Source organism: Mytilus galloprovincialis, chromosome 1, assembly GCF_965363235.1.
Source record: "Mytilus galloprovincialis chromosome 1, xbMytGall1.hap1.1, whole genome shotgun sequence".
Classification (NCBI taxonomy): Eukaryota; Metazoa; Mollusca; class Bivalvia; order Mytilida; family Mytilidae; genus Mytilus; species Mytilus galloprovincialis.
In genome coordinates this window covers 101,731,263-101,753,269 of record NC_134838.1, presented here as the reverse complement: position 1 = coordinate 101,753,269, position 22,007 = coordinate 101,731,263, and the positions used below count along the sequence as shown (strand labels likewise).

General features: G+C 31.9%; 1 protein-coding gene across 1 annotated transcript; it reads right to left on the bottom strand.

The window, feature by feature from the left end:
- Positions 1-314: 314 nt before the first annotated feature.
- LOC143051989 (zinc finger CCHC-type and RNA-binding motif-containing protein 1-like) lies at positions 315-21,784 on the bottom strand. The gene is given in 4 exon segments (XM_076224990.1): positions 315-1,034; positions 2,232-2,339; positions 2,961-3,072; positions 21,503-21,784. Coding segments are annotated over 4 exon segments (435 nt in total). The 5' UTR covers positions 21,616-21,784; the 3' UTR covers positions 315-932.
- Positions 21,785-22,007: the final 223 nt, after the last annotated feature.

Genomic DNA, 22,007 nt, shown 5'->3' with positions numbered 1-22,007 from the left:
AAAATGGTTGGGATTGTTGAAACAGTGAAACAGTTGAGAGCCATGGCAAAAACCGCTGGCATCACTGGATACTCTAGGAAGAGGAAAGATCAACTTGTCTGAAAATTTGTGGGCAGATAGATCTTGACCTTATGGACAATTTTACCCCTGTCAAATTTGCTCTAAATGCTTTGATTTCAGAGTTATAAGCCAAAATCTACATTTTACCCCTATGTTCTATTTTTAGCCATGGTGGCCATCTTGGTTGGTTGGCAGGGTCACGCCACACACTTTTTAAACTAGATACCCAATGATGATTTTGCTTAAGTTTGGATAAATTTGGCCCAGTAGTTTCAGAGGAGAAGATTTTTGTAAAAGTTTACGGACGACGGACGCCAAGTGATGAGAAAAGCTCACTTGACCTTTCAGGTCAGGTGAGCTAAAAATGAACTTCAAAAGGTACTGCTTTCCAGATTCTAAACAACATGATCTACAACACTTTCTTTTATTTGACTGATATTATTCCATAACATAAAATTGTCATCCAATTGATTGTCTTCACGTTCTAAAGCCTAAACCAAAAAGTTAATGACCACCGGAATGTCTCTATTGTTACCGTTCAATGACCACCGGAACGTCTCTCTTGTTATCTTTGAAAAGAAACGAAGCATTCTGACTTTAAATAGACAACCAGTGACCTGAATTCATGTGAACTATATTTAGCCCAAGGTAAATACTGACTTTTCATCCTTGTTTATCGTGACTGTGACTTTGCGACAATACGTCTCTCGGCTGCCTGTAAACATTTGAAAAAAATATTTTGTTCTTTTTGAATTTATATTTTTGTAAGTGAAGTAGCTGGCACTTGAAGCCATCGTAAACGGCTGAAATCTGCCGTCTACTGGCTACTTTGGAAAGCCCTACAAATATGTTTACTGTGTTAGCCATCTTACTTACTCTCCTTCAAACTTTTTCCTTTTCCTTTCTTTCTTTGGAGGAGGTTCTCTTTCTCCAAGTAGATTTTTGGGGCATTTATAACTCAGATGTCCTTCTTCCTGAAATTAATAAATTGTATTTGAAGGAATTAATCTTTTAGTAGGTGAAAGATGCTGCATATAATTAAGTTATACATCACCAAAAAAAAAAAAACTGGACCTAACATATCAGTTTATTTCCTCATTTAAAGTCATATGAAACCTATAACTAAGTGGATAGTTTGCATTATGAAATATGTACATATGCTTTTTAAAAATGTACATATGCTTTTTTTTAAAGAAAATTCTTTAATTTGTCCACATTTACAAGAAGTTTACTTTTTTTTAATTGCTTGCTTCCAGGAAGCAATTGGCTGATATATGTTTTCATATGCAAGTGACCTAAACGTGATATTTCTCGTAAAAATGTGGTGATCCCAATACGTATGGATCTGTCATTGAAATAAACTAATATCTGATTGTACATATTATACACGTGCTCAATATCCATGAGTATTTGTTGATTGTTTACTTTAAGGTGACAATCGGTAAACTACGGCTTCAAAACACAGCAATTAATTAGCTGCCATTTTTGTTAAATCATAAGAGACAGAGACCAACAAAAATGACGATTATACATTATTTTTGTGTAAGAAATGATTAAATCTTGCACAGAAGACTAAGTTTATGATATATACATGCATTGGTTTAAAAATTGGATACACATTATTTTTCACCAGTCACTCGTTTCATATGACTTTAACTTTCAAGTTTTTGGAGCAACATCACCTTTATTTTTCACTATTAGTCTTTGCTAAATTTTCATTTTTTAAATAAATTGTGTAGAAATTAACATTGTTTCAGATAAAGAATTACTTGGGATGAATAAAGAATTATCCTGTCCAGTACAAGAGTGAAAAGTTCACATAACATTTCATTGCATATAAAAGAAAAGATAATAACCATCATCAGAAGTAAACCAATCAAATTTTCAACTCTTTTCTTCCTGTTTACATACTTAAGTAACCATGTCACCTAAGGTTTCCAAAACAATTTATACAAATATCAAATAAAAAATAATGGTGCTTTAAAACAGCTTATGTACATGTACAATGTATGTTTATGACTCTTGATTTTTTTTTTTCTGCACTGAAATGCAGGGTTAAATTCCTACAACTTTGAAGTTTAAGGGAATATTTTTGATTAACACTTTTTCATATAAAACTGAATGTGATATATTATGATTTAGTGGTATTACACCTTTAGAAAGTGACTTACACCACACTCATAACATCGAGATTTATCAGGGTAATCTTTCCTCTTGATGAATTCTTTAGCTCTTCCATTGTCTTTAGCTACTGTTTATGTAATGGTTCTATCAAACATCTAAACATACATGATTAATTGAAATGTTAGTTGTTAACTATTGGTGTTAAATATGCTAATACAAGTAACAAGGAAAAGTTTGTTCACAAGAAATGATTGGTAGCAATTCATTTATGACATCAAATTGTCAGGATTTCTTATATAGTTATTTTTGTGACTTCGTGAAAAAGGTGACCATGTCTGATGATGCCACAGTGAAGAAATATTGTAACACACTAGAGGCAGTGATCTAATCTATATTCTATGCATGTGTGAATGTTTTATAGTGAATATCCAATAACTGACACTATTTTGAGATTGATACCATTTCTGTCCATGCTGCAGTACATAATTAATTAGTTTTTAAAATGTAAGCGTTAATAATTGAGATTTTATTCAAACCCATTTTTAAATTTTGTTTTCAAAAAAAAATCAAGTTAATTCTTCATTAATTCATGTACATGTAGTCACTGGTACATGTATCTTCGTCTTCTTAAAATTAATAATTTTCTGATTATTGCCTTATTGAAAATTAAAATTTCACCAACATTTTTTAGTATCAATTACAAATGAATTAATCGAAATTATCATTTAAGGACTTCAACTAAAAATTATATAATGATATGAAATAATGTACAATACCTTTGTTCTGTTCAAAGCTCGCACAGCTTTGAAGGCTGAATCTTTTTCAACAAACATCACAAAAACCACATCTTTACTTTTCCTTGTTGCATGATCCTTCAAGATAGTTACACTGCAACATAAATAAGTAGTAAACATTGTACAATATACTATGTTTTAATTTTTTTTTAAATATTGGCCCAAAGATACCAGCAAGAAACTGATTAACTGCAGCCTATTTTAAGTCTAATAAATGGGGAATGTGTCCATGGGATACAGATTAAAGCCCCTGTTTTTTGCGCACTTCGGAAAGTTTTTTTCAGTCAGATGCTGGCGAGATCATCACGGGATAACGATGTTACTTTACAATTATCGACGTCAGCCACTACAGGAGCGTCACTGTGGGCTCTGGTTAGTTGTTATTAAAAGTTATGGCTGAACAGACATGTTTGATTATAAAGCATAAATATCATACTTTTAACATCCACAGATGCTACCAAATTCCATAAATCTTGTAAAGTCAAGAGATTGTATCAATTTAATACTGAATACATATCAGATATCAGACTTCCCATTAGACATACTGTTCCCAAATAAGTTCAATAAACATTGTTACAATTTCAGCTGGGCATACTGGGGTTGATAACACCAGAAAACTGGGATGTTCACTAAAAACTGGGAACACACCGCTTTTCCTAACTTGAGCCCAACCTGTTTGTTGTTTTTGAAATACTTTTTTAAAAAGTTTTTACAGTTAAAACCTGCACTTTTGTAAATGCCATGCCATCAATTGGAATAGAAAAGGAAGTCTGTAAGCTGTTGTTTTTTCAAACCAGAAAACTGGGGTGTTCCCTGAAAACCGAAAATAGACATCCATACCCAAATTTTCCCGACTTGTGCCCAACCTGGTAAACAGTTATAATCAAAGAGCAGATTGCTCTGAGGGATACGATTGCCATTGTTTTCATTGACACATGTATACATGTAGCTGGATAATATTATTTTCAAAACTAATTCAACTGCACATGTAAAATGTAAAATATATGTAATCTAAATAGTTACAAAATAGCCAATCCCGGATAAAAGTATGTGAACAATATACTAAGGCCTATTGTGTTTTAGTTTTGCACTATCAATTCTAAGTTTACTTTCCTCACCTATTTTCCTACGTTAATTCTAGGAGGAACCCCATTCCTAACTCTTTAAATATTAAATTTCCTTTGGGTCAGTGATCATGACTACTTTCTGTACACATTCCTCGGTTTAAATTGCGATCGTTTTTAATATAATACGACATTTATCGACAGAACAAGTTTATTTTTCTCAACGTGTTGTTTTGATTTAGTATTCACGGAAGTTACTTCTAGAAGGGAGACAACTCGAAACGATAATATGGAAGACACCATTTCGCCTGAAGGGGTGTTGTAGTTACTTTTATGATGTGGACTACATTTATTTTAATTTAAATGATGCATATGATTTAAAATTATGCAACAACAAGAATAACCCTCAATAGCAGACATACATAGAGAGGATCCCATGAGTTATAAATTAATCAATTGAGTGGGGAATCCAGAGCAACCATTCAACCTAATACCCCTTGAAGTCAAGAAAACTATACGCATGGGCAGAATTACCTAAACAAACCCTGGAGCAAGATCGTACATTAATTAAACGACCTAGATGGTTCCCTATTTCTTTATGGAAGTACATTATGAAATATCAGTTTCATAACAGTGACATATAAGAAAAACTCCACTTCAGTTCTTATATGACAGAAATAGATTTATCGGAATTCACTCATTTTTAGCTCACCTGGCCCGAAGGGCCAAGTGAGCTTTTCCCATCACTTTGCGTCCGGCGTCCGGCGTCCTGCGTCCGTCGTCGTCCTGCGTCCGTCGTCGTTAACTTTTACAAAAATCTTCTCCTCTGAAACTACTGGGCCAAATTAAACCAAACTTGGCCACAATCATCATTGGTGTATCTAGTTTAAAAAATGTGTCCGATGACCCGGCCAACCAACCAAGATGGCCGCCATGGCTAAAAATAGAACATAGGGGTAAAATGCAGTTTTTTGCTTATAACTCAAAAACCAAAGCATTTAGAGCAAATCTGACAGGGTAAAATTGTTGATCAGGTCAATATCTATCTGTCCTGAAATTTTCAGATAAATTGGGCAACCCGTTGTTGGGTTGCTGCCCCTGAATTGGTAATTTTAAGGAAATTTTGCTGTTTTTTGTTATTATCTTGAATATTATTATAGATAGAGATAAATTGTAAACAGCAATAATGTTCAGCAAAGTAAGATCTACAAATAAGCTGTCATGACCGAAATGGTCAGTTAACCCCTTAAGGCGTTATTTCCCTTTATAGTCAATTTTTAACCATTTTTCATAAATCTTAGTAATCTTTTACAAAAATCTTCTCCTCTGAAACTTTTGGGCCAAATTAATCCAAACTTGGCCACAATCATCATTGAGGTATTTAGTTTGAAAAATGTGTCCGGTGACCCGGTCATCTAACCAAGATGGCCGCCACGGCTAAAAATAGAACATAGGGGTAAAATGAAGATTTTGGCTGATAACTCTGAAACCAAAGCATTTAGAGCATATCTGACATTAGTAAAATTGTTTATCAGGTCAAGATTTATCTGCCCTAAAATTTTCAGATGAATTGGACAACAATTGTTGTTTGGTTGCTGCTGCCGAAATTAATCAACAGCACAAGATCTAAAACTTAATAAATATTGTTCAAAATATCAATTATCTATTAAAAGATGTTTTTGGCCATTAAAAAAATAAAGTTCTTCATTTTATCAAGGATTTGCACAGTTAGTTAAACTATACAAATCCTTGATAATGATTTTATATTTTCTTAGAAGTTTAGGAAAATATTTTTTTAATGTAATTGTGTCCCCTGTTCTCATTTTTTGGGATAAATCTAATATAAAGTATTGGTATTGAATTAATATTTAAGAAATATTTGAACCATACCATTTACTTTACAAGAATGAAGACTATATATTTTCAGTGTAATGAGTTTTAGTTAATTGTACTTTGTTGTTTAAAAGTTTCTTTGTGGTAATAAGATATATAGCAAAAAGAAACTCTTCAATGAAAAGTTAGAATATTCCTTCTTTTTGCAGTCTTAAGGTAAATATAATGGGGACTCACAAACTGTTTAGTATTTTAGATATAATATCATATATAGATAAATAGGATTAATATAATTAAATGAAGAATCTGATTAGCTAGCATTCTAAATTTAGAATGTAAAATTAAAGTATAAAATAAAAATGACATCATGAAAGTCATGAAAGGGAAGAATACATTACAGATAAAGGACAGCAAATAATATTAACCTGATTGAAATAGCTTAGTTATTATTTTGCTGTTAATATTTATTTGTGCAGTTGAAAATAAGGTAGCATACAATTAAATGTATCTAATTTGCAACCACTTGTAAATTTAGCATTTTTTTGCATGTTCCCAACAATGTCAATGTTGTTGTGGAGAAAACATTCTTGTATAAGAGAAGGATGAAGTTAAAACAAGTTTTCAATGGATATATTTAAATGTTTGATGAATAATCATTATAATTTCATTTAAATTAATAAAATATTTGAAGCATTTGTGTTCTGTTGTAACTTGTGAACTGATATACTTGATTTGTAGTTCTACAAATTAAAAATTGAAAGACGTTCTCGTTATTATTCTTAGGCCTCGAGCAACCATTTGATTTTCTGAGGGGGAGGGGGGGCTATGGTTTTTTTTTTCTGGACAAATTCAAATGGTTGCTGCCTTATGAATTCTAATAATATCTGGCTATGTATCAATGAACTTATGTACAAAATGGATTGCTATCAGTTGATATCAGTTTCATGACTAAGATATGAGGCCCTGCACCTTTGGTCATGGTCATGGTCCAGTGACTTTGTATGAAGTAGCAATTTTTATGGCCCAGCAACAAAGTTGTCGGGCCATATATTTTTATCCTTGTCCGTCATTCCATCATTTTGCAACATACCTTTCATACAAACTTTTTGGGGAAAGATGGCTTGAAGCCGTCAATCCCCTATGTGGTTGACCAGAGTGACATCCCCTCACATCATTCATTTTGTTTTTATAGTGTGGAAAACCCCACAACAAATCTTACTGAGATTGGTGAGATGGAGACATACAAATGAATAGATTGACTTTAAACGCCTTTTACACATTTCCCTTCTGTTTCTCGCGAAATTATCGTATCTTGAGCTCTCCTTTACACTATTTACGTTTCTTTTACAATCCGGAAAAATCAGTATGACGAGATATTCTAAATATATCCAACCTACATTATATTTTATAGTGACGTCATTGTTGGAATGCCACACTACGCATAAGCAAGGATATCCTTCACTGGTTATTTAAATCATTCTCAAAGATCGTGCACTAATTAAAAATTGGTATTTGTTAAATTTAAACATAATAATGTTTGTTTTAGATGATTCAAACATCAACATGCAATACTTTAATTTGTAGGTCAACAACTTTCAAAGTAAACAAAGTACGTTGGGATACATGAGATTGGGGGAGTGAAACGATGTTTTTTCTGTCAAATTCTGTTTTGAGAATCTTCCTCCAATTCAGGAGCACCTAAATTGATGAGTAATTATCCACTAGAATAAAAGTTAATGTATCTGAACACTTAAAATGTGACATTTAGTATATGATTTGTAGTTTTCCATTAAAACTTAATTTTGTGTACCAACATAATCATTGTAATGGTTAAAAATAAATTAAAGTAAAAAAAAATGTTGCATTTTGTAGTTTAAACCTATTTATTAATGAAATTTACAAATATTTCAAAATATAGAATTTGGAAACACAGTTTACATCAATCTTATTGTTTTTTTATTAGTACCTGTATCCCTGTGATGAGAGTTGTAACTTGGAACTTTATCAATGCCAATGGAAATTTAAAACTGAATAGATTTTTCAGTCCTAACTTTCTTAAGAAAAATAAATAAAAAATCTTAGAGCACTGTCCCAAAAATGAAAGATGGCCCTAGCCTGCAGTTCAGTGGTACACAATTAAGATTTTAAAAAATATTGTAGTTGTTGTTAAATGACAGAATTCAGTTGAATTTTAGATAATTAACTATCAACTTTTTTTCGAATGTTTAGATATTCAGCTCTTTGATTACCATAACACCTTCAGATAATGGGCTGATATTTGGTATATGAGTTAACCATCATGAGTTACAGATCAAATTACGGTTGGTTCTACCTCGCTATTTTGTTGCAGAAATTGTTTAAAATTACAGATATACAGGCTTTATTTTCTAAATGCCTTCAGAAATTGGGCTGATTTTTGGTATGTGAGTTAATCATGATGAGTTACAGATCAAATTTTAGCTTTTTTTTTCACTCCGGTTATGTTTGTCGAAATTACAGGCTTTTGACTTCGATAAATTTTTGAAAGTCACAGTTATACAGACTTTTTTTCTAAACGACTGTAGATATTAGGCTGATTTTTGGTATAATCAGTTACAGCTCAAGTTTGTGTTCCGCTCTGCTGATTTTTGCCTAAATTAAGGGTTAAAGACTTTGAAAATTGTTCAAAATCAGTCGTACAGACTTTTTTCTATCACCTTCAGATATTGGGCTGATTTTTATTATGTAACTTGACCATCACGTGTAACAAATCAAGTTTAAGTTTTGTAAAGCTCTTCTAATTTTTGTCGAAATTACAGCCTTTGGAATTTATAAATTGTTGAAAATCACAGTTATACCTACTTTTTTTCTAAACGCCTTTAGATATTGGGCTGATTTTTAGTATGTTACTTAACCGTGATGAGTAACAGATTAAGTTAAAGTTTTGTTCCACTCCGCCAAGTTTTGATGAAAATTAAGGGTTAAAGATTTTGAAAATTATTGAAAATCACAGTTATACAGACTATTTTTCTACACGCCTTAAGATTTTGACCTCATTTTTAATATGTGAGACTACCATCATGTTTGAGTCCACATATGTTGTTGAAATTGCAGATTTTTCAACTTTATAAGACAGGGCCATTCATGTAGTTCAGACATACATGTATCTAGTCAATTGTTTGTTAAGTTTTCTACGTAAGTCAGTTTGATAAGAACTACATGCGATAGATCAATGATATTTTGTATGAAGATGCATTACTATTATAACATATCAATTTGATGACTATTTTGTTGCCCTGTCCCCTACAACATGGTCCAGTGACTTTGAATTAATAAGTATTTTTTAAATTATTCAATGGTAAGTTTTGTTCATAACTTGAATTGAAATTATAATATTTACAAGCACAAAACTACCAATTTGTATTGACTGATTTCAAATGTCAAAGTTCAGACTTCTGTACACATACATATGAATGAAGTAAACATGTATTGTTATATAAGGTTAAAACTAAATTTACTCTTAATGAACATTAGTGCATTACTGTCATCACCTTATTTAATTGAAACTCTTGTTTACTTAATTTAGGAAGTCTGTTATGATATTATTTTATTCCAATACATGAAACATATCATGCTGAGTTCACATGTAATTCGAATTAGTTCAATTGGCATTCGAAACATTTTGCGTCCTAACGTCATTTCTCATTCAAATTGCAATGCGCGTCAAATTTGCTTTACTGTGCTAAGGACGTTATCTTTTAATTCGAATTAAAAAAGAAGAGTGTGTGAATGGGATTAGTGAATTCGATTGGAATTGAACGTACGTGTGAACGAGGCATCAGTATTCTAGATACATCTATAGGTATATCTATAAGTATGTCTTAACAAGTGACAACTCTATGGCAGAAAACACATATTATATTCATGATGTATTTAAAGTTACTAATCATATTAGCTCTCATTATGCAATTGTTCATCTAGCCTTTCTTTTATCGCATTATGCATTTATAAATAAATTTGGTGTATTTACTGTCTTCTGATTGGTTAAAAGTATTAGTTTTATTTTCAATGTTGTCAATTTTTATGGCGACACGCCCACTCTGACTTTGTGTATTCATACGCCAACATGTGTGTACGTTGTTTTGGTTAATATAAATAATATAAAAAGTTCTTTGAGCCTTATTTTTGATAGAAATTTATTTATAATGAATGGCAATAATTTATTTTGAATTTATTGACGCATAAAATTAATTTTTGACTCTTCACATTTTACATAATCCGCTTCGCAGATTATTCAATGTGAAGAGTCAAAAATTAATTTTATGGTTCAATAAATTCAAAATAAATAATAGCCATTCATTAAGTAACATTTTTTCCTCGGTAATGTACATTCTTTGCATATGTATTTACAGATTTTTAAAGATGCCAAGAAGAAAAAATTGGAGGGCAGCAGAGGCTAAACGTGGTGTGAAAAACCCAAAGAAAAAGACACTGACGGACATAACTGGGGATACTGGCTCCATAAACAGTACTAGAATTGACCTTGACATGGGTGATACTGACACCATCAATAACAGTATCTCAAATAACATGGGGGATACTGACCTCCACACAAATACAAACAACAGTAACTCAAATAACATGGGGGATACTGACCTCCACACAAATACAAACAACAGTAACTCAAATAACATGGGGGATACTGACCTCCACACAAATACAAACAACAGTAACTTGAAACTACTTGAAAAATCTGAATTGAATAAACTTGAAATATCTGAACTGAATATACTTGAAATATCTGAATTGAATGAACTTGAAATATCTGAATTAGATAAACTTGAACTATCTGAATTAAATCAAAACAGTAACAATAACTGTGCAAAAGAATTGAATCAAAACAGTAACAATAACTGTGCAAAAGAAACTTGTCATATACAAACAGATTTTCTGTCACATGAATCAAACAATAGTTATGCAAAAACAGATTCTCATAGTAATATCCAAACTGATCTGTTGCAAAACCAAAATGAACAATATAAAAATAATTCAGAAGAAGAGCTATCAAAATATGTCAATTCTTTTAATGCAAACTTTCTTAAATTTGGAACTTTTGACCAGTATGCCACAAAATTTGTTACTCAAAGCAGGGGAAACCAATGTACATGTAATTGTTTAGTTTTCTTATCACTTTCTTCTTTAAATTTTGATTCAAACACACTGAACCTGGATTACATTTTAAATAAAGGAGATGAAATTTACAGGAAGCATGTTCAAGAATTAACAACACAGGGATTATTTAAAAATATGCTTTTGAATTTTGATGAAATTCCTGTCAAAATTGAAATTCCTGAAGGGATTTTTATAATTAACAAACAAAATATTCTGTTTGGTATAGCTTTACAGTACCAAGAGTTGACTGGATTTCTCTCATTACAAGAACCAATTCAAACTTGTATTAAGCAGTCAAACAAATTTCTTATAATGATTGGAGCCATATGTTCCGCAGTTTATTATTATAATCATATATACTATTTTTTTGACACTCATTCTCATTCAGAATGTACACTGAATAATCCATTAGATTCCTGTGGCAAAAGTATTTTGATTGGATTTGCTGACTTACATGACCTCCTCAGTTACTTGTATGCTTTTTACACAAGTTTACAAATTGATTTAGACTCTCAATATGAAATTTTACCTGTAAGTATCAGTAGTAAAGATACTGACAAAGATGTGACCAAGCAGATTAAAAATTATTTCGATGATCAGAAACTAAGGAACACAAAACAAACAAAAAATTCTTACCAGTATATGAAGGTAAAGAAATTTGAATATATGAAAAACTACATGCAAAATAGAAGAAAAAATAAAATATTCAAGGAAAAAGAATTAAATGCAAAAAGATATTCAAGAAAGGATACAAATTATAGAAAGACTGAAGCAGATAGAAAGAAGTCTCAGAGAGAAAATTCAGATGTAAGACAGATAGAGAGACAAAGAGAACTTGCTGCTAAAAGAGAAGTTAGAAAGGATGAGCATTATAGAAGGGCTGAAGCACAAAGTAAGAAGTCTCAGAGAGATAATTCTGATTTAAGACAGATAGTAAGACAAAGAGAACTTGTTGCTAAAAGAGAGGCTAGAAAGAATGAAAATTTCAATAAGAGAGAACTTGCTGCTAAAAGAGAAGTAAGAAAGAATACAAATTATAGAAAGACTGAAGCAGATAGAAAGAAGTCACAAAGAGAAAATTCAGATGTAAGACAGATAGAGAGACAAAGAGAACTTGCTGCTAAAAGAGAAGTTAGAAAGGATGAACATTATAGAAGGGCTGAAGCACAAAGTAAGAAGTCTCAGAGAGATAATTCTGATTTAAGACAGATAGTAAGACAAAGAGAACTTGTTGCTAAAAGAGAGGCTAGAAAGAATGAAAATTTCAATAAGAGAGAACTTGCTGCTAAAAGAGAAGTAAGAAAGAATACAAATTATAGAAAGACTGAAGCAGATAGAAAGAAGTCACAAAGAGAAAATTCAGATGTAAGACAGATAAAGAGACAAAGAGAACTTGCTGCTAAAAGAGAAGTTAGAAAGGATGAACATTATAGAAGGGCTGAAGCACAAAGTAAGAAGTCTCAGAGAGATAATTCTGATTTAAGACAGATAGTAAGACAAAGAGAACTTGTTGCTAAAAGAGAGGCTAGAAAGAATGATGTTTTCAAAAGAAATGAAACAGAAAAGAAAAAAATTGCCAGACAAGATGAAGACTACAGAAAACATGAGTCCGAACGGGACTACCACAGAAAACAAGAATATAGGTCACATCCAGAAAATTTAGAAAATGAGCGTTTGAAGAAACAGAGTTCTAGACAGAACAAACTAGATATAGAAAGATGTTATGATAAAACAGTTAAAAGTACTAAAAGAAAAAACATTGATTTCACAGATCATGAAAAAAACCTAAAAAAAAAAAAGAGTTCAAGGTATAACCCTTGATGCTTGCATAAGAAATTTTAAAACAAAAATTAATCATGGTCCTACATATATATGTACTTCATGTGAACAAACTTGGTTTTGTGATTCTGTAGTTAATTCTAAAACTGTCAAAATGACCACTCCTGCTAACATGTCTCATTGCTTTAGTAATTTTAAATCTGTACTAGACATAGAATGGATATGTCATACTTGTCTCAATGCAATTAAAAAACAAAGAATCCCTCGATTTTCAATAGCCAATAAAATGGAATTTCCCCCAAAACCAAAAGAACTAAATTTGTATCCTTTAGAAGAGAGACTGTTATCATTAAGAATTCCTTTTATGCAGATTCGACAGTTACCAAGAGGTGGACAGTTATCAGTTAAAGGCAATGTTGTAAATGTGCCTGTTGAAGTTCAACCTACAATAAATTCACTTCCACATACATTAGAGAAGTCAGGTACAATATCAGTTAAACTGAAGAAGAAGCTGGAATTCAAAAAGTGTGATTTTAGTGAAAATGTGAGACCATTTGCTGTCATTTGTGCATTACATTATTTGATGAGAACAAGTGACTTGTACAAGTCTTCTGGAATAGAAATAAATGAGGATTGGATTACAGAAATCGCAAAAATAAATGAAGAAGAAACACATGAAAATGAAAAAAATAATACAGATCAAGAGGATAACCAAAATCAGAATGATTCAGATTATGACTCCGATCATTTCAGTGAAGTAGATGTAAATGAAACGCATGTTGGAAACACAGATACACTGTTAGATCACATTCCAGACGACAATCCACTATGTGATACAGGTTTAACTTTTGCTCCTGGTGAAGGTCAACGACCAATTAGTCTCTACAGTGATCCTGATGCAGAGTACTTATCTTTTCCAACTATATTTTGTGGTCAAAGAAGGCCAGATAACAAAGACAGGTCTGTCTCTGTTCACTATACTGATATTGTCAAATGGGAACTAAGGTCCATGGATAGGAGAGTAGCACAGTCTGTACCAAATATATTTTTCAAGTTAAAGAAAATTCAGTTAAAAAACATAAGTGATAAGGTCAATCTTGCTCTAAGAAGGTGTCAATCAGAAGGAAAAAAATGGACAGCAAAAGATGTACTGAATCCTAACACTGTGAACGATCTTGTAAGATTAGATGAAGGTTATTATATCTTTAGAAGTTTAAGAAATTCTCCAGTATACCTTGAAAAGAGGAAGAAAGATTTGTTTGCAATGATCAGACAGTTGGGTCTTCCAACATGGTTTGGCTCTCTTTCATCTGCAGACACTAATTGGAAAGATTTGTTACGAATTCTTGGCAAATTAAATGATGGCAAAGAATATACTGACAATGAATTGGAAGAAATGGATTGGCATCAGAAATCTAAACTTGTTCAGAAAGACCCTGTGACATGCTCTAGATATTTTGATTATCGTGTCCAACAGTTTATTAACTTGGTGTTAAAAAGTGATCATGATCCTATTGGAAAATTGACAGATTTTTTTATAGAGTTGAATTTCAACAGAGAGGTTCACCACATATTCACATCTTGATCTGGATTGAAAATGCACCAGTATATGAAAGCGATTCAAATGAAGATGTTGTAGCATTTATTGATAAATATGTCTCTTGTTCACTTTTAGAAAATAATACTAGTTTAGTCAATTTGCAGGTTCATAAACATTCAAAAACATGCAGAAAAAAAGGTCACCCAATTTGTCGTTTTGGTTTCCCCCTTCCACCTATGAAAGCAACAGTAATTTTAGAGCCTTTGAAAGAAAATGATGACATAGAAAAGTACAAAGCTATATATAAAGAAATACAAAACGAAATTAATACACTTCACAATTCTGAAGATATAGACCAGATGACATATGACATGTTTTTAGATGATGTGTTACAAATGGATGATGAAAATTACATTAAGGCCATAAGAAGCAACCTGAGTGGTCCAAAAGTTTTTCTCAAACGAAAACCATCTGAAGTCCGTGTTAATGGTTACATGAAAACTGTGTTGATAGCCTGGCAAGCAAATCATGATTTACAGTTTGTTTTAGATGCATTTGCATGTGCAGTGTATATTGTTTCATATATAAGCAAGTCACAAAAAGGTATGAGTGCATTACTTGACCAAGCAGCAAAAGAAGCAAGACAGGGAAATTTAGACTTGAAGCATCAAGTAAGGCACATTGGGAATTACTTTTCAAATTCTGTTGAAACAAGCGCACAAGAAGCAACATACTTAACACTACAGATGCCTTTAACAAAAGCTACAAGACAAGTTGTCTTCATTAACACATCTCCACAACACAAAAGAACTTTCCTCCTCAAGCAATCATCAGCCCTAGAAAAACTAGGCCCAGACTCTACTGAAATAGAATCAGACAATGATATTAAAAGATACTCACATAGACCAAAACAACTGGAGAACTGGTGTCTAGCAGACTATGTATCTCAGCTTGAATTTCAGTATCCTAAAACTTCAGAGTCTTCAGATGATCATGAAACAGAACAGATAGAAAATGAATCTGAAAGTGAAAATGAAGAGGCAAATGCAGATATTGAAGAAATCAATAACAAAATCGACAATTACCCTGAAGAATGGTATTCGAATATATCAAAGAAAAACACCCAAGGTTATAAGATATGTTAAATACAATTACAAGACTGACTCTGAAAACTTCTACAGAGAACGCTTAATGTTATTTTATCCATGGAGAAATGAACTTTCAGATTTGCAATGCGGACATGAAACATTCGAAAAAATGTACTTGACTGTTGCAAGACTATTAGAAAAAAAGCTAAGCAATATGAAGGAAAAGTGATAGATCTAGAGAAAGCTATAGAAGAGGCAGAAAATGATTGTAATGAGAATGATCAAATAGCACCTGCCACACAGCAAGTAGAAATGGAAGATGCTGAAATAGGCCCAACAGAATCTGAACAGTATGTTCATTTCAATCCAGATAGACCAACAGAACATAGACTGTATGATATGTCCCGTGAAGTTGGAATAGAAGCAAGAACAGTAGAATTGACAAATCATGCCAACAGAATAAGTGAGAGTGATTATTTTGCATTGATAAGATCCTTGAATAAGAAACAGTGGGAATTTTTCCAACATGTTGTCACATGGGTTAAAACAAAACATGAACCATTTTATACATTTTTGACAGGTGGAGCAGGATGTGGAAAATCTGTAGTTGTCAGAACAATATTTCAAGCTTTACACAGACACTTATGTTCTATTGAAGGTGAGGACCCTGACGATATTAGAATTCTTCTTTGTGCTCCTACTGGAAAGGCAGCTTACAATATAAATGGTCTGACCATTCACAATGCTTTCCAGATACAACCAAATAAAGGACTTGACCAGTCACTGTCATGTGATGTTCTCAATACACTCAGAATGAAATACAGAAATTTGTCTCTGATTTTGATTGATGAAATTTCAATGGTTGGAAACAAAATGTTCTCTTTACTGGAAAGAAGGCTGAAAAAAATCAAGGGAAGCAACTGTTCATTTGGTGGCGTGAGTATCATAGCTATTGGTGACTTTTTCCAACTCCAACCTGTATTTGACAGCTGGATTTTCAATGATCTTAGCAAAGGATTAACAGCATTAGCTCCTAATTACTGGAAATTATTATTTTCTTTTCATGAACTTACCGAAATAATGAGACAAAAGGATGATTTAGAATTTGCTCTTTTACTGAATAGGTTGAGACAAAATCAGCTGACTGAAAATGATTATGCAGTTTTAAGTACCAGAACTGTTTCAATCAGTGATCCAACATACAGAACTAATGCTACTCATTTGTTTGTTGAAAATGCTTTAGTGGATAATTTTAATTTACAATACATATCTAAATTAGGCTCACAAAAGGTTAAAGTTACAGCAGTTGACACAGTTTGTGGGGATTTACCAGCATCTGTAAAAACGAAATTACTTAGTTCTTTACCAGAAAAACAGTCTGATACAGCTAATCTTGCAAAGGAAGTGGTATTAGCAATTGGGATGAAATATGATCTTACAGCTAATATTGAAGTCACTGATGGTCTCACAAATGGTTCCACTTGTGAACTTAAATTGATAGAGTGCAAAACTAAATCTATAAGACCAAGTATCATATGGGTTAAGTTTGAGGATGCCAGAATTGGTGCTAACAATAGAAGAAAATATTCACACTTGTATGGAAAAGATGTTGAAAAAACATGGACTCCAATGTTTGACATTAAAAGGTCATTTACTTATAAATATAAAACCTTTGAAAGAATTCAATTTCCTCTTCGTCCAGCAGCCGGAAAAACAATTCATAAATCGCAAGGAGACACATTACAAGAAGTTGTTGTTAGTTTGAAATCAAAACGTAAAGGGAAAATACCACATATTCACTATGTTGCGCTAAGCAGAGTAACATCTTTAACTGGATTACAGATATTAGATCTCAATCAAGAAGCAATAGCTGTAGCAGAGTGTGTTCGACAAGAATTACACAGACTAAGGACAGATGCAACTCTACAGTTGTGTTTTAAGCCATTGTATAATTTATCAAGTAACTATTTTAAAGTAGTTTTCAATAACTCAAGGTCATTGCATGCTCACTTTAATGATACAAAATCAGACCCTAACATCTTGGATGCTGATGTTATTGGTATTGCTGAATCAAGACTTATTTCAACAGATGAAAATGATAATTTTCATGTACCTGGTTTTGAACCACCAGTTCGATTAGACCAAAAGCAAACAAACTTTAATACAAGACCACCTCATGGATTGGTATTATATTATCGAAATGATTGTATTCTTCACAATACAGTCACTTTCTCAACTCCATCTTTAGAGTTTGTTATAGCAGACATAAAATCACCCAGTAAAGGTCTTTTTCAGGTTGTCTTTGTTTACAAAGCACCAATCTGCAAATTGCAACAACTAAAAGATACTTTCCTTGCAAACCTTCTTCCTGATGTGTATTTAAGACATCCAAAAATTATCATAATGGGAGACTTTAATATTGATTTAAACACTGCGAACACTTCTTTTTTAAAGTTCATGAGAGATTCATTTTGCAGTTCACAAATTGTGTCTAAACCTACTACATCTTATGGTACATTATTGGACTTAATTTTCCTAAATTTTGATAGTAAGGTAAATTTTGAAACAGATGTTCTTGATTCCTATTGGTCAGATCATAAAGTTATATATGTAGCCATTGAAACACAATGATTCCGTGTAATGATTATTTTATATGCCGAAACCAGCTTTGTTTGAAACAATGAAAATTAAACCCGCTGAAAAACACGACACATTTGCGGTTGCTGAAAATGCAACCTCAAATGTGCAGGAGTGGTTTTAAAGGAAAAATGGGTTTCCACTCCAACAGATTTGCCTTTTCATAAGTAGGAATAGAAATGAGTTGGCTTCAAGACTCCTGATATCCAGTTTTACCTGTATAGAAGAAAGCTTCTTTACAAAGCTTTCTTCTTTATAGGTACACTGGATTAACGGTAGCAGAGGTAAAGAAATTTGAAACTGTGTTGCTTTGACTTTCATAAAGCAGAAAGGCCCTTGGTGAATGGTCAACCATTTTGCTATGGAAGAAAAGTAGAATTCCATTCATTTCAAGTCAGAAATGATTGGAGACATCAAATTTTAGAACCTCTACTACATGAATGCTAATTGTATCAGTGGAGAGTTGTGTGCACTTCGCATGTGAACACTCCTGATAATTACTTGTTATAAAGTATATATATATAATTCTTGAAATATTTGTTTTTGAATACAATCAAAAGCCATTGCTTTAATATAGATGTAAAAAAGGAGTTTTGAAGACCACAAGTTCCATGTCTCATTTCTCTTCCTACAAAATGATTAAATTTAACTGGCTGTTTGATGAACTATGATTAAATAATCAAAATGTTTATGAATGTTGAAATCCTTGCTGTTATGTACATATATTCATTGTAATTTTTCATATTGATAACTTGATACAATTTACAATATCTTTGTTCACTATATATATATATGATAAACTAAACATTTATCATGATTAAGTATGTACAGTTTACTTTTTGTATTAATCTGTATATTTATCTCGTCCAATATTCTTTGACTTTTCTGTTTAAGAAATGCTCGCATGTTCATATCAGACAAAATAAATCAGTTTCTGTACAAATACCACATATTTTATTATAATATAATTACTTGGAGTTCTCCAAATTGAAAAACAATCCATAAATCCAACATTTTTGATTTCTTATGATTTCAATTATGTCTTATTCTAAGTACAGGTTTATCAAAATGTGTAAATCATTAACTCATGCAAAGGCTTAAATGTTGAGAAAAAAAAATCAAATATTGCATTAATTTGTCATTCTACTCATTTATGTGGTTGCATTTTTGCTTATACATTTGATATATATATAGAAGTCATTTATAAAACAGAAACTAATAAACAATTCATGTAAACATTTGCTTCATAGAGAAGAAATTTGTGAACATTTGCTTAATAGAGAAGACATTTGTGACATTTGCCTATTAGAGAAGAATTTGTGAACATTTGCTTAATAGAGCAGAAATTTGTGACATTTGCCTATTAGAGAAGAATTTGTGAACATTTGCTTAATAGAGCAGAAATTTGTGAACATTTACTTAATAGAGCAGAAATTTGTGAACATTTACTTAATAGAGCAGAAATTTGTGAACATTTACTTAATAGAGAAGAAATTTGAGAATATTTAATGACTGTTTTATAATAAGCCAATGTAAAGTAAATTCAGTAAACTAACTGCTGAAAAAATAAGAATTATATAGATTGTTTCAGTTGGTGTTATCTTAACATCATACAACAATTAATAAACGTATGGAGTAAACTCTTGATCTTGCATTAAAGCAAATCCACCAGAACTGATATGAATAAAGTTTAAAACAGAGATACTATGGACTATAACTCAGTATACCATGAATAGAAAGGAAACAAAAATGACAATTACTTTGACAGATAGTTGTTAAATGCTCAAGAGGAAATAAATTATATATAGAATCTAGACTCTTAAGTTGGAAAAAACTGTTGAATATTCTTTTCGACAAGTTTTTACAAATTAACTTCAAGTCATTTTGAACGTCAAGTTATGGAAACCATAATTATATCATAATATAATCGCTGTGTTGCTTTTTATATATACTGTTTTTACTGTCATATTTTGACTTTGAAAATGTGTTGTTATAGAATGTAAATATTGTTCTATAAGTGAACTGTTTTAATGTACATATATAAAAAAAATGTATAAGACAATGAATATTATAATGCATTATTTGAAGTATTTGATGTGTACAAATTTTTCATAATAAACAATTAAATTTGATGTCTTTTATTATTTTTCACACCCCATTCATTTTTGAAATTGATAAAAACAAAACCTCCAGTCAAGAACAGAAAAAAAAATGAGTTGGAGACAAACATGGTCATCACAACCCAAAAATGACAAACAAATAGCTGCTTCACACATCTTAGAACTACTATAAAGGTCGTCTCTATTTAAGGTAGCAAAAACTTAGTTCTCTGTGTCTACATTCTTGTTCAATTCAAGTAATACCTATTCATTTTGAATCTTAATTTAAAGGTCAGGTCACCACTCATAAAAGATGATAATCTTGGGTACAGTAAAAAGATTGATACAGTTGATCTGTTGTCATTCTCCATAATGATCAGTAACTTTGCTGTCATAACTAATTGAACAACTTATATATAATGAACATGTCAAAATCAATTAAAGTTTCCTTAGTGATCCTTGACCAGTAATGATAGCGTCTGGCCTATATACAAAATATGTAGTCTTGGTATCGATGATGAGTTTATATTGACATGTATGTCCATGAGAGAACAACACAATACTTGAAAAATGTGTTTTAGACCTCAAACTGAAAATAATAAACTAGTTGAAAGTAGTTCAACCACAAGAAAAATTAGATTTTGGTTCACAAAGTTTCCTTTAACAAAAAGTATTATTGTTATTTCATGCATTAATTGTCAACAAAAATCTAAGGTGAGCGACACAGGGTCCTTGGACCCTCTAGTTTCAGAGAACTCTCGCACTTTTATCACAACTAAAGAATAACCTCTGACGTGTTTCTAAATTTATAAAAACACTAAATATAAATACTGCTTATAATTCTGACTTTCCGTGTTGTTAAAAACACGCATATAAGTCAAGGGAAATATCAAACATGAAGATTATGAAAAGAACATTATAGGAAAGTTTTTTAAGTTCAATACCTTTGTTTGTTTTTATCTTTTAAACCAAGACAATCATAAGAATCTGAGATGTTCCTTAATGTTTAGAATAAAACGGTTGACGCGAGGGCATGACTCCCTGAGCCAATCGTATACAGATTGCTTGAAAGTAATCGTATCCCAAAAACACACTTATGTCAATGAATGCATACCTAGTTTTGATCTAGTTACGACGTCGAAGCAAATACATAAAATAGCCAATTATTTGGACTAGCGCATGCCTAGCTGCCGAACCGTAGCTCTTAGGTCATTAGTCCGCAAATAGTCAAAAAATAGCACAAGGACCTAAGAGCTACGGTTCCGCAGCTAGCACATGCTTTGAACCTGATTTTTAGTTCTGACATAATCAAAACTAAAGTTTCTAAACTCACTTTGCAACCTTTCCATATTTTTCAAATATTTTGTGAATATCGTTATTTGTCAGTGAAAAGGGAAGGTTGCCAACATATATAGTACTTTTACTGGGCACCAAAACCCCGCTCATTGTGGCTATCACCTTTCAAACTTCGCAATAAATAGAATATAAAATGTTAGGAAGAAAATACCGGAAGTAGTGAAACTAAAACAAGCATAAAACCAACACCGGGTGGTACTTGTTATTTTTCCGAGTTAATGCCGAATAATCCAATATCTCAATAACCTCCATAATACAAGGACCCAATTGTGATATTTATTATCCGAAAAACCAAGCTAAATTGAATTGGCATCTCCGCAGAACATCTCAAAACTGTTAGAAGTATTCTTTCACCAATAAACCTCCATCTTTAATCAAATCACAATAGCTAGTCTACAAAACAAACTTACCGCTTTTCTTTAATGCGGGGTTCACACATTGCCGATTATTGCTCCCGTTTGAGATCAGACAGCAATACGACA